The sequence below is a fragment of the Drosophila ananassae genome, chromosome 3R (genome assembly GCF_017639315.1).
Source record: "Drosophila ananassae strain 14024-0371.13 chromosome 3R, ASM1763931v2, whole genome shotgun sequence".
Taxonomy (NCBI): Eukaryota; Metazoa; Arthropoda; class Insecta; order Diptera; family Drosophilidae; genus Drosophila; species Drosophila ananassae.
Window position 1 is genome coordinate 14,147,943 of NC_057930.1, and position 15,838 is coordinate 14,163,780.

At 42.2% G+C, this 15,838-nt stretch overlaps 3 protein-coding genes across 4 annotated transcripts; all 3 read right to left on the bottom strand.

Moving 5' to 3' along the window:
* Window positions 1-1,685: 1,685 nt before the first annotated feature.
* LOC6498617 (accessory gland protein Acp36DE) lies at window positions 1,686-6,059 on the bottom strand. Its single transcript, XM_032455553.2, has 5 exons — window positions 5,882-6,059; window positions 3,430-5,813; window positions 2,445-2,984; window positions 2,228-2,386; window positions 1,686-2,170 (listed from the first exon to the last, which is right to left on the bottom strand). The coding sequence occupies exons 1-5, from the start codon at window positions 6,024-6,026 to the stop codon at window positions 1,778-1,780; spliced, it is 3,621 nt and encodes a 1,206-aa protein (XP_032311444.1). The 5' UTR covers window positions 6,027-6,059; the 3' UTR covers window positions 1,686-1,777.
* A 609-nt stretch (window positions 6,060-6,668) lies between these two features.
* Window positions 6,669-9,714, bottom strand: LOC6498616 (accessory gland protein Acp36DE). 2 transcript variants are annotated; one of them, XM_032455555.2, is made up of 5 exons: window positions 8,413-9,714; window positions 8,053-8,370; window positions 7,429-7,968; window positions 7,209-7,367; window positions 6,669-7,155 (listed from the first exon to the last, which is right to left on the bottom strand). In XM_032455555.2, exons 1-5 carry the CDS (start codon window positions 9,691-9,693, stop codon window positions 6,772-6,774), a joined length of 2,682 nt encoding a protein of 893 aa, XP_032311446.1. In that variant the 5' UTR covers window positions 9,694-9,714; the 3' UTR covers window positions 6,669-6,771. The 2 variants fall into 2 exon arrangements, with proteins under 2 accessions (XP_032311446.1, XP_044572488.1); XM_044716553.1 differs by having other exon boundaries at window positions 8,053-9,714.
* A 439-nt stretch (window positions 9,715-10,153) lies between these two features.
* LOC6498615 lies at window positions 10,154-12,770 on the bottom strand. The gene is made up of 4 exons (XM_001963125.4): window positions 11,556-12,770; window positions 10,932-11,471; window positions 10,712-10,870; window positions 10,154-10,660 (listed from the first exon to the last, which is right to left on the bottom strand). Exons 1-4 carry the CDS (start codon window positions 12,753-12,755, stop codon window positions 10,277-10,279), a joined length of 2,283 nt encoding a protein of 760 aa, XP_001963161.2. The 5' UTR covers window positions 12,756-12,770; the 3' UTR covers window positions 10,154-10,276.
* Between the last annotated feature and the right edge of the window lie 3,068 nt (window positions 12,771-15,838).

A 15,838-nucleotide genomic window follows, 5' to 3' on the forward strand; every position in this document is an offset into this window, starting at 1 on the left:
GGTAGTTCTTGTCATAAAAAGTGTCATATCTTTTCTGTTTTCATAGAGATAATTGATTTAATTGGGTATGAATAAAGCATGTTGTTTGAAGAATTGCAACTTCAAGAATTCGCTCTAAAAAACTAACTTAAATTATCTAAAAATACATGTAATATTCTATAAAATGTGATTTTAGACAAAAGTCCACTTTGAGCTTCTTTTCTTGGAATAAAAACTTCGTTTTATTTTTGTACCAAACCATCTGTTGTATTAATACTTCAAGAACATGACCCTGTTCAATGCGTGGGATTAGGATTCTGGAGCTGTAACCAGAATGACAGCCCCAAGGGTCCTTTTGACGCACACGAAAATACCGAGAAATGGCAGGGCAGGGCTTTAAATATTCTCGCAAAACTTTTCGCCTGTGAAACAAAAGCCGGCAAATCAACCGACGCCGACACAAATGTACCTACATATGTGTCTGCCTGGGGACATTAGAATAATGTTTAGCGCGTGATTTGGCTGGAGTATCCTTGGCATCAATTGTCAGTGCTTAGCCGGAGGGCGAGTCTATCGAGAGGCAGGAGCAGGCAGAAGGCAGAAGGCAGCACCTGTGGGGAAGCTTTGGGAGCAGGTTGACAACGAGCGGCCCTGCCAACATCAATAACACTAATGGGAAAAGGATAAAGATAAGCATTAAATAACACACGTACAACGGGTTTTCTTTTGGGGCTTAACGAGGGGAATCCGTTTCCGTTCAAATGGGGCCTACCATATGGGAAGAAGCAGTGATGCTTATTATTGACAAAACTATGAAGTTTAAGTTGAGATGAATAAAATTAAAATAAAATAAGGTTTTTTACTTCAATTAATCCACTTTTAAAAAGTAATTACTTTTTAGCTATGATAGTTTTCGTTTTAAATGATTTTTTGTTACTTTTTTACTCTAATTTAGCTGAAAGATAGCCGAAATGTCAGTACAGATCGGATTTGAGGGGGTGATGCTTGGTGGAGCTTGCTACCCCGGCGGCGGCGTACGTGGAACTGTTAAGCGACACGTTCCACCACCTCGGAGCATCCCCCTGGCCCCATCCAAGCTTTGTTTGCTGTGCGCATTTTTCACATTTCGCATTTCCGCTTCCGCTTGTTCGCCATTGTCGTGGCTGCTCCGCCAAAAGAAATGTGTCACACACGTGAGCAATTTAAAGCCACGGTCTCGGCCTTCTCTTGCCTCATTTCGATTGCAAACTTAATTTGAAAACTTGGCCTCGCGGCGTGTAAATATGCGTTCAGGACGTGAAATTTATGGAAGCGCCTGGGGCCGTGGATGGATATGCAAATTTATTTTTGGGTACAGCTCGTCGTAAGCATTGATTTCTTTTCTCTTCCTGACTGTGAAGACATACATATACATACGTATAGAAATTGCTAGACGAATTCCCAAACGGGAGCATCGTTATCGATGTAACTGTTTTTTCAGGAACATATGTATATATAGCTTGAGGCAGAATTACGGTAGGAATATTTATAAAGAACCATGTCAGAAGCTCACCTTTAAGCACAGCTATTTTCCTCTAAAAGTACATACATTTTTGGTTCATAGAGCTTGAAGATTCATAGGATTTAAATATGGAATTCGGTTAATGTTAATCCTCAACCTAATCTGCTTCCCATATCATATTCAGGAAAACAAATCGACTGTACCCTTAGTTTCCGATTCCTGACTTTACTAGAATCTAATGAAATGAATACAATTGAATCAATTGTTAGTCGGTGTCAGGAATCTTCTGTAAGACTCCTAGTCCTCATGCAAGTGGACATTCTGGAGATGGCCCAGGACATGGTCGTAAACCAATGGGCGCACATCCTTAGAAAGAGTGAAATCGAAATGGGAGAATCCATCATAATCAACTTTTCGACTCTCGATCACATTGGGAAGGTGTTTCTGCAGGTGAGCCACATCAGATTCGGATCCGAGCCAGTCGCCACCTCCATGATGGATGACCACTTTGCTTAGCACCTGGGTCAGATTGTAGGTCGGTGGCTCTCGGGACTCATAGCGCACTTGGTTCAATACTTCTCCATGGTCGAAACGTTGGAAGTTCAGGTCACCTTGGAGCTGGGCGTAGTGATAGATCTGTTTGGCCGAAGCTCCTTGGGAGGCATGGGCAGCGACTATAGGAGTCAAGGTCTGCAAGGATATAATTAGCTAAGTATGATCGATACACGACACAAGCTTGGACCATACTTGGTTGAAGCTCTTCCAGTCGAAGCCACAGAGAACAAAGTCAAATACAGCGCAAAGGCTATTTCCCACCTCCGATTTGTCACAGATGTGTCTCTTGAATTGTTTGATAAGTTTGTTTTTCGCAGAGATCTCATAGCCACCCAAGAGATTTAGCAACATCTGGAATAGTATTATATTAAATGATATAATTTCTACTTGGGGAATCTAGTCCACTTACCGAAAATTTACCCTTGAACATACCCAAAAACTTGAGTACCGGACTGCGATTCTCGCGCATGTATACCGTCGGCGACAGGGCCTGCATGAGTTGGACTTTATCGGCGTATTGGGGTTGTTCGCTGCACATTACGAAGAATGCAGTGGAGCCTTGGGAGTGGCCAATATAGTGAACTTTTGGCACATTAGTCTGCTTCTGGATAAAGTCAATGGTGGAGGGCAGATCGTACTTTCCGATCTCGTGGAAGGAGAAGTCCCAGTACTTCCGCGGCGGCAGGCGACCCTGCGAGTGCTCCCTGGAGTAGATGTTGCCTCGGGTGTTCAGCATCCAAACATCATAGCCCTTCCGGTGGAGAATGTAGGCCAGGCCGTTGGACGGTCCGAATTGCACCCAGGATGCTGAGCTGGACATCAGACCGTGGACAAGGATAACAGGCTTGCCTCCTTTCCGAGGAATGCGATGCAGGCATAGCTTGTAGCCATCCGGGGTGTTCGAGTAGTGGGTCTCCGACGGGTAACCATATTTGGTTATCAGGTCCACCTGTTGGAAAAGTCGTCGCATATTTAAACGCCAATAATTATATTATGTTCAGGAATAAGCATCTTCATTTATTTTCTTTTAAACTTTTTACAAAAATGCTGGGACATAAAAATCAATTGAATTCACTTAATATTTAAATGGTCTTTTTTTTGATTGATTATTCCTTTTCCTGCAATTCCAGCCATTGAAACTGATGATGTCATATTGTTAAAATATTTTTAAAGTTTCGTGATAAGAAATAAGTGAAGATACTCTTTGGTATTTCTTATTTGATTTGGCATTGAACTCTCTCATATTTTTGGTTTTGGGGCTTTGGGGGAATTTTTTTGGGAATACATATTACAAGTTTTTTTAAGAAAGGCTCAGCATGTCATAAATGTTGGTTAAAGGTTTTTTAAATTTTGTTAATGGGTTTACATTTTTTAATGGTCTTTTAAAGGCTTACCGTGCTCAATTTGGAATCTGCATCAATGTCCTTCTGCGAAAAATACCTCGGGGGACTATCCTTGCTGTATTGACTCTGAGATTGGCTTTGGGATTGGCTTTGAGACTGGCTTTGTTTTGCCCTGGAAGATCGGTACATTGATTGTCCAAAAAGATCATCTTGATCACTTAAACTTTGTTTGTTTGGAATGTAGGAACCATATTGGGTTTCTGATTGTGATTGAGATTGCGCTTGCGATTCCGCTTGTGATTCTAACAGTGATTGTGACTGTGCTTGTGACTGAGCTTGTGACTGAGCTTGTGAGGCACCTTTCGACTGAGCTTGGGACTGAGCTTGGGATTGCGCTTGTGAGTTCGATTCCTTCTGGCCTCTATTTTTAGCCTTCAGAACTAATACATTTTCTTGACCCTGATTAAGAAGTTGGCGATTAGACTCGAACTGTGTTTGGGACTGTGATTGTGACTGTGATTGGGACTCTGATTGAGACTGTAATTGCGACTGCTTTTGGTTTTGCCTCTGTGATTGTGAACCCAAACCTACATTCGTTTGGCGATTAGACTGTGACTGTGACTGAGACTGAGACTCAGCCTGCGACTTAGACTCCGATTGGGACTGAGATTGTTTTTGGTTTTGCTTCTGTGATTGGGCACCCACATTTTGGTTGGGATCAAGAATCAAAATTTTTGGTTTGAGTGGTATTCCATGCTTTACTAAGATCAGTTTACCTTGACCTACGTCATGAAGGTGCTCCATCTGGGACTGGGATTGGGTCTGGGACTGGGACTGCAACTGTGACTCTGACTGCAAGTTTGACTGTGATTGCTTTTGTAACTGCCTCTGTGATTGCTCTTCCAAACTAGGATTGAGGATCAGAATATCTGGTCTCCTTGGTGATTCCGGATTCAGAATGATTAAATTACCTCGGCTATCGCGAGTTTGACGATTAGACTGTGACTGGGATTGGGATTGAATCTGAGATTGTGACTCGGATTGGATATTGCGCTGTGTCTGTTTTTGATTTTGATTTTGTATCTGTGAACCCGAAATGCTGTTAGGATCTATGATAACCAGTTCGGGTCTTACTTGCCTTGGTGGCTGGACCAAAATCAAGGCTGGTTGTCTTTCAAGCAAATTCCTTTTGAATTGTTGGTCTTGAGCTTGAGCCTGTGCTTGGGCCTGTGCTTGAGCCTGAGCCTGTGCTTGAGCCTGAGCCTGTGCTTGAGCCTGAGCCTGTGCTTGAGCCTGAGCCTGTGCTTGAGCCTGTGCCTGTGCTTGAGCCTGAGCCTGTGCTTGAGCCTGAGCCTGTGCTTGAGCCTGTGCCTGTGCTTGAGATTGAGCCTGTGCTTGAGCTTGAGCCTGAGCCTGAGCCTGAGCCTGTGCCTGAGCTTGAGCCTGTGCTTGAGCTTGAGCCTGTGCCTGTGCCTGAGCTTGAGCCTGTGCCTGAGCTTGAGCCTGTGCTTGAGCCTGTGCTTGAGCCTGAGCTTGAGCCTGAGCTTGTACTTGGGCTTGAGTTAGGGCTTGTTCGAACTGTAGGGCTTTGGTTTGTGCAAGTGCTTCCGCTTGGGCTAGTCTTAAGTATCGAGCCCGAGCTTGAGCTTCAGCGTGAGCTTGAGCCTGAGCCAGAGCTTGAGCCTGAGCAAGAGCTTGCGCCTGAGCATCAGCTTGAGCTTTAGCCTGAGCTTGAGCTTGAGCTTGAGCCTGTGCCAGAGCTGCAACTCTAGCTTGAGCTTGGGCTTGGGCTACAGCTTGAGCCTCGGCTTGAGCTTGAGCCTGCTCCTTCAGTTGTCTTATATATTGAGCATACGCTAGTGCTTGTGCATTTTTTATATACTGTGTCTGAGTCTGAGCCTGTGTCTGCGCTTGACGTCCTCTTAGATATTGGTTTTCTTGCAAATAATTATCATTAGCGTCAGCGTGTGTCTGGGATTGTGGTTGATACTGCGCCTGGAGGTCTCTCAGATATTGAGCCTGTGCTTCCGATTGGGACTGGGCTTGGTTTTGTAGCAAATAATTATCCTGAGCGTCAGCCTGTCTCTGGGATTGTAATTGGGACTGCGCCTGGAGGTCTCTAAGATATTCAGCCTGTGCTTGCGATTGTAACTGGCGCTGTTGTTGCCTCAAATATTTTTCTCGTGCTTCCTGAGCTCGCCTCGAATCCTGCGCCTCGAATTGGGATTGTGATTGTGATTGAATTTCATTTTGAGCCAGTTTGTAAGGGATAATAAACTGTGGGATATTAATGGATTCCTCCCTTTGATTTTGTAATTGCGATTGGCTTTGTGACTGTGACTCTAACTGTGAATTTAATTCGGATTGCGATTGAGATTGCGATTGCGATTCAGATTGTGATTGTAAATATCCAAGATTTGATCCAAACTTATCACCTAATAGAAAAATTATTGTGATGGTGTACAGTTTTTGTATATGTAAGTGATCTTGTAGATGTCCTTACCATTGGAATCGAAAATTATTGTTGGGGATGTAGCTGGCTGAAGTCTGTTATAAATCCTCTCTTGCTCTGTTAAGATTGATTCACCAGGAAAGACTGAATTGAGTAACGCTAGCGCAAAAAGCGCGTTGTAGGAACAGGCCAGCATGCTGAAACTGATCTTACTGCGGATAGTTCGATCATTTCCTTTTATAGGCTCGAACTTAAATAAACGCGAAATGGAAAAACACACGCTATGAATAAAATTTCACACAGATAATAATCCGATTAACATACCAAGATTGCGTCATTAGCGTAAAGACTAGAAAAGGTTATGCGGGATAAAGCAACCTTGAGACAACCTTAGGGCAACCTTTTCATCTATTTCTTTTTGTCCTTTTCATATTTAGGAAGGAAGTTGCTAATTTATAACTTAAAGAGAAGGATGTGTCAGATCAATATATCAATATTTCTTATAAAGGTTATCTAAGGTTTTTTTTTTAAATATTTTTCAATCCAACATGTATCGGATAAGGACGCATACATTGGATTTGCCTGGAGCTTGTCTAATATGTTAAATATTATTTTATATGCCACGTCAGTCGTTGGAACGAACATTTTAGAAAATAAATGTTTAACCTTTATTTACTCATATTAAAAGGTTAAGAATCTAGAGGCTATATAGTACTAGAATAATAGAATGCCATATTTTTTAAGAAGAACCCAACTTCGTATTATCAACTACTAGCATCCAGTATTAGCATCCAGAATTTTTCTTAAAATAAAAGTAGCTTCAAAGTAAAAGAAGATATTTAAATATTCTTTTTTCAACTTTATTTAGATATCTAAATAAAAATTACTGAAAATTTCTATTCTTTTTCTATTGAAAAAAAGCCCAATTGTGGCTACATTTATTAATAGCCTTGATTCGAGCAAGTGTTTACAACACTGTCATAGACCAAAGGTCGGACATTCATTGCGAGTGTAAAGTCAAAATGGGCAAAGGCATCAAAGGGCACCTTTCTGGACTGAATGACGTTGGGCAGGATCTGCTGCAGCCTCTGCACATCTGATCCGGATCCCAACCAGTCGCCATCACCATGATGCAGTGCTACCTTGCAGTTCACAGCCGAGAGATTATACTGTGGAGGATAGCGATCGTGGTAGCGCACGCGGTTTATCAGAAAACCGTAGTCGTAACGCTGGAAGTTGATGGTTCCTTGCAACTGGCCGTAGTGGATGAGCTGCTTGGCAGCGGTACCCTGCGATGAGTGGCCCTCTACGATGGGGCTTAGGGTCTGAAAAGATTTATTTGATTTTCGCTTCCGAAAAGTCAAAAACATTGAACTACCTCATTGAAGCTCTTCCAGTTGAAGCCGCATACCACATAGTCGAAGATAGCACAAATTTTACTGGTTATCCTCGTTGCAGTGCAGATGTATTTGTGGAATTGTTTGATGAGCTGAGTTGTGCGAGAAATCGAATAGCCACCGAAAAGATTCAATAGCATCTGAAACAAAATACCAATAAAGTGAGATTTCATTTTTAAAGGCTGATGGATAAGGACTCACCGAAAAGCCTCCTTTTAATAAGCCAAGGTGCTTTAAAACAGGACTGCGGTTTCCCTCGTTGTAAACTGTTGGAGACAGAGCCTGCATAAGTGTTACCTTACTCATATACTCAGGCTTTTCGCTGCCCATCACAAAGAATGCAGTGCAGCCTTGGGAGTGGCCAATGTACTGGACTTTTGGCTTATCCGTTGCAAACAGAATGTAATCGATGGCTGCAGGAATATCGTAAATGCCAATCTCGTGGAAAGAAAAGTCCCAGTATTCTTTATCGCTCAATCGCCCTCTCGAGTGCTCCCGAGAATAGATGTTGCCTCGGGTATTCAGCATCCAGACGTCGTAACCCTTCCGATACAGGATGTAGGCTAGACCATCCGAAGGACCCATTTCTACCCAAACTGCGGAGCTGCTCATCAAACCGTGGACGAGGACAATAGGCTGCGCCCCTGGCCGCGGAATACGATGGAGGCCGAGTATGTAGCCATCACTAGTTTGTACAACATGGGTCTCTACAGGATATCCGTTTTTATGGATTAAATCAACCTGTCAATAGTAATTTCTCAAATATTAATATTATGTAGTAAAAGTTGAATAATACAGTAATAAAATAGATTAATTTTTTCTTACCGTAGTTAGCTTAGCAGCCATTTCGATGTCAGCTTGAGAAATAAAGTATTTTGGGGGATTACTGCACCGACTGCAATCTGACACTCTCCTGTCTCTTAATCCGGCCAACTTTTTCTTCGTTCGAAAATATTCAGTATCAAACGAACTATCAGATAGTGGTTGTTCTTCTAATCCTTCATCTTGAGAGTCTTGATAGTTTTTAATATTTTTTGAAGCGGAATTGGGGTCAAAGTTTTTGTATTTTGAAAGAGTTTGGGATTCCACTTGCCTCTGTACTTGATTCTGAGCCTGGACTTCTCTTAAATATTCAGCTTGAGCCTGAGCTTGTGCTTGAGCTTGAGCCTGAGCTTGGGCCTGAGCTTGAGCTTGAGCCTGAGCTTGAGCCTGAGCTTGAGCCTGAGCTTGAGCCTGAGCTTGAGCTTGAGCCTGAGCTTGAGCCTGAGCTTGAGCTTGAGCCTGAGCTTGAGCCTGAGCTTGAGCCTGAGCTTGAGCCTGAGCTTGAGCCTGAGCTTGAGCCTGAGCTTGAGCCTGAGCTTGAGCCTGAGCTTGAGCTTGAGCCTGAGCTTGAGCCTGAGCTTGAGCCTGAGCTTGAGCCTGAGCTTGAGCCTGAGCTTGAGCTTGAGCTTGAGCCTGGGCTTGAGCCTGAGCTTGAGCCTGTGCTTGAGCCTGAGATTGAGACTGTGATTGGGCCTCGACTTCTCTCAAATATAGAGCTTGACCCTGTGCATGAGACTGTGATTGGATCTGTTGGATATGATTCCCAGGTAGAATTTGAGGTTGCCTCTCCCAATAACTGCGAACTTTAGCTTGGGCAAGGATCTCTCTCAAGTATTGCTTCCGGCTTACAGCCTGTTCCTGTGTAAAAGCTGCAGGCAGGTTCAGTTGCAGAGCCGATTGGTGAGCCACGACTTGTGCTTTAGCCTTATCCTCAGCTTCTTTGAAAAATTTTACTTCAGCCTGGAGATCTCCTAAATACGTTTTTTGACGTTGGGCCCTCATTTCTGCTTGAGCCCGGGCTTCTCTCAAATATTTGCATACAGCTTGAGCCTTAGCTTCTGTTTTAGCCTCTGCTTCTGCCAAAGTTTTGTACTTCCTATAAATTTCAGTCTGAGCCCGAATATTATATTGTGTACCCGCACGTGAATCCTTCCACGAAACTACACTATTCTGTGCTTTTACTAGTGCTAGTGCTAAGTTCCATAATTTTTCTTCTAGATTGGCATCAAGTTTGATCCTATTTATGTATTCGTTTGCTGACTGATTTGGTTGATATTTACTTTCATCATCATTTTGATGTCCAATGTTTAGCAGAGCTTGTCGTTGATATTGGGATTGATCTTGTGCCTGTGACTGTGACTGTCGTTGTGATTCAGATTGAGCATTGGACTGTGACTGTGTTTGATCATTTTGCTGGCTCTTGATTTCTGCATTCCAATTTTGGACATTAGATTGCGACTGCGACTGCGATTGTGATTGCGATTGGGATTGGGATTGTGCCTCAAATTGTGATTCAGATTGTTGCCTTTGAAGGTTCAACTTTGATTGGGGTATAGTAAGCGGATCAGTAGTTGATTTGCTTGGAACCGCTGTTCCTATCACCAAGAGTACAATTAGTCCTGAACTCGAAATGATATGCATCATGGTGGTAACAAACTTAAAAGTACAGAAAAAGCAGTTTCTTTTATACCTTTTCTCTACATAAAAAGCGAGACATTCGAATTTGCATGAATTCCCTAATCAAAGACATAATATTCTACTAATGAAGCGTCAAAAAGCGAAACCTTCTTAAAGGTTAAAGGAGGGGATTTGCTTTCACTCCCGAACCCGCACCCGCACCCACTCCCGCTCCCAGCCAATCTTCAAGCAATTAAGTGTCCAACGGCTTCCAAGCAGTCAAGAATGGAGTTACAGAATCGGCCAATGATCGAAATAGCCGAGGGCAAGATCCTACTGGACGTCCGACTGGAAAGCTCTCTAGAGTGAACAGACGTGAAGAGGACCATTGCGTCTCGCTACGAGTAGAAAAATATAAAATGGCGGCTGAATCGAACCCTTCGTCTCCGACAAATACAAAATTACAATTATAGGAAAGTTTGATGAATAAGTCTTTAATACAATTTATTTTTGAATACCTGAAAGTAGTAAGGAATGTATAGTCTTATTATTGTCTTATCTTATTATCTTATTTTCTATTGGAAAAAAAGCCCAATCGTGGGTACATTTATTAATAGCCTTGATTCGAGCAAGTGTTTACAACACTGTCATAGACCAAAGGTCGGACATTCATTGCGAGTGTAAAGTCAAAATGGGCAAAGGCATCAAAGGGCACCTTTCTGGACTGAATGACGTTGGGCAGGCTCTGCTGCAGCCTCTGCACATCTGATGCGGATCCCAACCAGTCGCCATCACCATGATGCAGTGCAACCTTGCAGTTCACAGCCGAGAGATTATACTGTGGAGGATAGCGATTCTGGTAGCGCATGCGGTTTATCAGAAAACCGTAGTCGTAACGCTGGAAGTTGATGGTTCCTTGCAACTGGCCGTAGTGGACGAGCTGCTTGGCAGCGGTACCCTGCGATGAGTGGCCCTCTACGATGGGGCTTAGGGTCTGAAAAGATTTATTTGATTTTCGCTTCCGAAAAGTCAAAAACAACTCTACCTCATTGAAGCTCTTCCAGTTGAAGCCGCATACCACATAGTCGAAGATAGCACAAATTTTACTGGTTATCCTCGTTGCAGTGCAGATGTATTTGTGGAATTGTTTGATGAGCTGAGTTGTGCGAGAAATCGAATAGCCACCGAAAAGATTCAATAGCATCTGAAACAAAATACCAATAAAGTGAGATTTCATTTTTAAAGGCTGATGGATAAGGACTCACCGAAAAGCCTCCTTTTAATAAGCCAAGGTGCTTTAAAACAGGACTGCGGTTTCCCTCGTTGTAAACTGTTGGAGACAGAGCCTGCATAAGTGTTACCTTACTCATATACTCAGGCTTTTCGCTGCCCATCACAAAGAATGCAGTGCAGCCTTGGGAGTGGCCAATGTACTGGACTTTTGGCTTATCCGTTGCAAACAGAATGTAATCGATGGCTGCAGGAATATCGTAAATGCCAATCTCGTGGAAAGAAAAGTCCCAGTATTCTTTATCGCTCAATCGCCCTCTCGAGTGCTCCCGAGAATAGATGTTGCCTCGGGTATTCAGCATCCAGACGTCGTAACCCTTCCGATACAGGATGTAGGCTAGACCATCCGAAGGACCCATTTCTACCCAAACTGCGGAGCTGCTCATCAAACCGTGGACGAGGACAATAGGCTGCGCCCCTGGCCGCGGAATACGATGGAGGCCGAGTATGTAGCCATCACTAGTTTGTACAACATGGGTCTCTACAGGATATCCGTTTTTATGGATTAAATCAACCTGTCAATAGTAATTTCTCAAATATTAATATTATGTAGTAAAAGTTGAATAATACAGTAATAAAATAGATTAATTTTTTCTTACCGTAGTTAGCTTAGCAGCCATTTCGATGTCAGCTTGAGAAATAAAGTATTTTGGGGGATTACTGCACCGACTGCAATCTGACACTCTCCTGTCTCTTAATCCGGCCAACTTTTTCTTCGTTCGAAAATATTCAGTATCAAACGAACTATCAGATCGTGGTTGTTCTTCTAATCCTTCATCTTGAGAGTCTTGATAGTTTTTAATATTTTTTGAAGCTGAATTGGGGTCAAGGTTTTTGTATTTTGAAAGAGTTTGTGATTCCACTTGCCTCTGTACTTGATTCTGAGCCTGGACTTCTCTTAAATATTCAGCTTGTGCTTGAGCCTGAGCTTGAGCCTGAGCTTGAGCTTGACTGCGAACTTTAGCTTGGGCAAGGATCTCTCTCAAGTATTGCTTCCGGCTTACAGCCTGTTCCTGTGTAAAAGCTGCAGGCAGGTTCAGTTGCAGAGCCGATTGGTGAGCCACGACTTGTGCTTTAGCCTTATCCTCAGCTTCTTTGAAAAATTTTACTTCAGCCTGAAGACGTCCTAAATACGCTTTTTGACGTTGGGCCCTTATTTCTGCTCGAGCCCGGCCTTCTCTCAAATATTTGCATACAGCTTGAGCCTTAGCTTCTGTTTTAGCCTCTGCTTCTGCCAAAGTTTTGTACCTCCTATAAACTTCAGTCTGATCCCGAATCCTAAATTGTGTATCCGCTTGTGAATCTTTCCACGAAACTGCACTATTCTGTGCTTTTACTAGGGCTAATGCTAAGTTCCATAATTTTTCTTCTAGATTGGCATCAAGTTTGATCCTATATATGTATTCGTTTGCTGACTGATTTGGTTGATATTTATTTTCATCATCATTTTGATGTCCAATGTTTAGTAGAGCTTGTCGTTGATATTGGGATTGATCTTGTGCCTGTGACTGTGACTGTCGTTGTGATTCAGATTGAGCATTGGACTGTGACTGTGTTTGATCATTTTGCTGGCTCTTGATTTCTGCATTCCAATTTTGGACATTAGATTGCGACTGCGACTGCGATTGTGATTGCGATTGGGATTGGGATTGTGCCTCAAATTGTGATTCAGATTGTTGCCTTTGAAGGTTCAACTTTGATTGGGGTATAGTAAGCGGATCAGTAGTTGATTCGCTTGGAACCGCTGTTCCTATCACCAAGATTACAATTAGTCCTGATCTCGAAATGATATGCATCATGGTGGTAAAAAACCTAAAAGTACAGAAAAAGCAGTTTCTTTTATACCTTTTCTCTATATAAAAAGCGAGACATTCGAATTTGCATGGATTCCCTAATCAAAGACATAATAATCTACTAATGAAGCGTCCAAAAGCGAAACCGTCTGAAAGGTTAAAAGGGGGGATTTGCTTTCACTCCCGAACCCGCACCCGCACCCGCTCCCAGCCAATCTCAAGCAATTAAGTGTCCAACGGCTTCCAAGCAGTCAAGAATGGAGTTACAGAATCGGCCAATGATCGAAATAGCCGATGGCAAGATCCTACTGGACGTCCGACTGGAAAGCTCTCTAGAGTGAACAGACGTGAACAGGACCAAAATATAAAATGGCGGCTGAATCGAACCCTTCGTCTCCGACAAATACAAAAATATTAACAATTATAGGATAGTTTGATGAATAAGTCTTTAATTCAATTTATTTTTGAATACCTTAAAGTAGAAAGGAATGTATAGTCTTATTAAAGCATGAACGTTGGATAATATAAAAAGTAAGGAAATGCCATTTGCTAAAAAACAAACTTAAGTTTTTTTCCCTATCTGTGTTTATTTGCCTGGCGCCGTAGCACAACCCTTATTCTCCTTAGTCCTTATTTTGTCCTTGTTCCGGTGGCGTTGGCAAAATCAACCCACTCGCTTGTTTGCGCAAATTTGATTATCAAAATACCCAGGGCGAGTGCAGCAGCATTTGGAGGCGGGGAAAGAAACAAGGATAATGCCATGTCGCCGCATTAACGCCTCGGTAGGATCAGATTGGTTCTGGCCCTGGTTCAGGCCCTGTCCTTAGTCCTAGTCCTGTACTAGTCCTTGGTCCTGTTCGTCGTCGCGTGAAACAAGTTGAAAATTGAGTTTGACTGCCTACTCGGTCCCCGGCAGCTCATTCTACAAGTTGGCTGATTAAAGTTTCGCGCCGGCGTCGCCTTTGTTTGCCAAGTTGCGGTGATTTGTAATTTTTTCAAGCATATCATTAGGATGCAGCTTGGTCCTGCACAAATGGAACATTAAGCCCCACCGACAGCGCTTGACACATATTAAATTTCATACCAGTGACAGTCGGACTAGGAATAGCAATCGGAATCGGGCGCCTAATGAAGGTTAAGCAACTTTTAATGTCCTGGCCCCGGCCATTTTGCAGACCATTAAATGTTTCGCCTGGCAATATGCCATATGTTTCCAGCATGGACATAAGCTCCGGCAGAGGCAAAAACTTTCCTTATCATCTCAGTGCCAAAACCCATAAAGACGTTGGCTAAGTCCGCCCGGGCCGTGCTGTGCTCCGACTGGCTTGTGTATCTGTGATGACACGACGATGACAGTAATCGTGATCCCAGTCATGGTAATGATGACACTGGAGCTCGCAGCCATTTGAGCATATGTCGTTGGAGGCTATGGGGATTCAGGTTGGGGCGACCGACACTTAACGTTCATGTGGAATGTTAACGAGCGATTTCACACTTTCGGTCGGCAGGTCGAATATCTTTCGGTCTTTGATTCCATCCAGCTTTTTTTTCAATTACTAATTGAGCGCTGAAATCGTCTCGATCGACGTTTCGAATTCTGTTTATTTTATTACTTTTTATTACATTGTGTAGAGTTTTGTAGCTTTGCCCTTGTTACAGGCCGATGGGCCCTTTCCGGTTCCCAAGTCAATTCAGAGTGGTGTGACTTTCTGCCCCTGAATTCAGATCCATACGTGACCCTTTACCATTGAACCAGAACACTTTATAGTCTTAAGTGGAATGTACTCTTAACGCTGTAACTGAATAACACTATGAAAAAAATTTAAACATACCAACTGCTCAGAGCCTTATTATTTTTTGAATATTTATGGGAATAAATTGCATCCAATACAACATAACATAAAAAAATATTGAAGGGGATTTTTACTTTAAACTAAAATTGCATCGTGGTCGTGAAACAGTTTCTTCAAGTGCATTAGTATATGAGTATTTTCAGCCCTAGATATGGCACACCCCTCTGTAATTTCATGATCCATTACCCAAGAAAATCGCCACACTATCAAAGAATAGGTTCTTCCTAAAATCTATCCATCTCGAGCGAAGACTGCCAGAACTTGGCCCACATTATCCAAATTAAACGTAAACATTTAAAATATTTTTGAAGATATTAGATGATATAAAGTTTAGTATGATTTAAAATTTAACTTGAAATTTGAAGTACTTGAAGTAGCTATATTTATATCTATCTGGAAAGGAATACAGAAAATCAATAAAAATTAAAAACATCTGTTAAATTTTTTACAAGCTTTTCAATTTAGTCCTTTTTAAAAGGGTGAAGTTAATTTAGTTTTTCCTTCAATAAAACTTATTTATTTAGAGATATTTACAACATTTTTTCTCCATGCATTCCTTCACGCCAAAAAAAATGCCTTTAGTATTTTATTTAGAATACGAAATGTATTTACTTATTTATAATTTTATTTAATTTATATCCTTTATTAGCAGCCATCGCCACCGCCCCAACCAAAACCACTCATACACGGGGACATTTTCTGAATAACTGCCCCAAATGAGGCACTTATACTGAATCCAAAGGATCCTAGAAGAAAACAAGCAGTGGATTGGCCAGTCAAAGCTGCGAAGATTCCGAAGATCAGTAGAAAATCCATTAAAATGACACTTTTCATGTCGGTAATGCACTCGCCTCACAAAACAAAATGTTAATTAAACTGAAAGCTTTACAAAACTCCTTTAAATATGTTCCTATTCACTGTGTATAATAGAATTATGAACGCAATTAAGCGATTTCATCGTGGTCGTGAAACAGTTTCTCCAAGTGCATTAGCCGTCTTCGTATGTGAGTATTTTGCATTTTCACACAGGCACACACTCACCCCTGGTAGTGGCACACCCCTCTGCAATTTCATGCTCCATTGGCCAAGGAAATCGCCACACAATCAAAAAAATGGTTCTGCCTTTAAGTTGTTCAAGAATTTGGCCCACATTATTCGAATTTAACGTTGTCCGAACATTTTCAAATATATTCAAATTCTTTGGCACAATTTATGCACTTCGAATTTTCTTCGCGG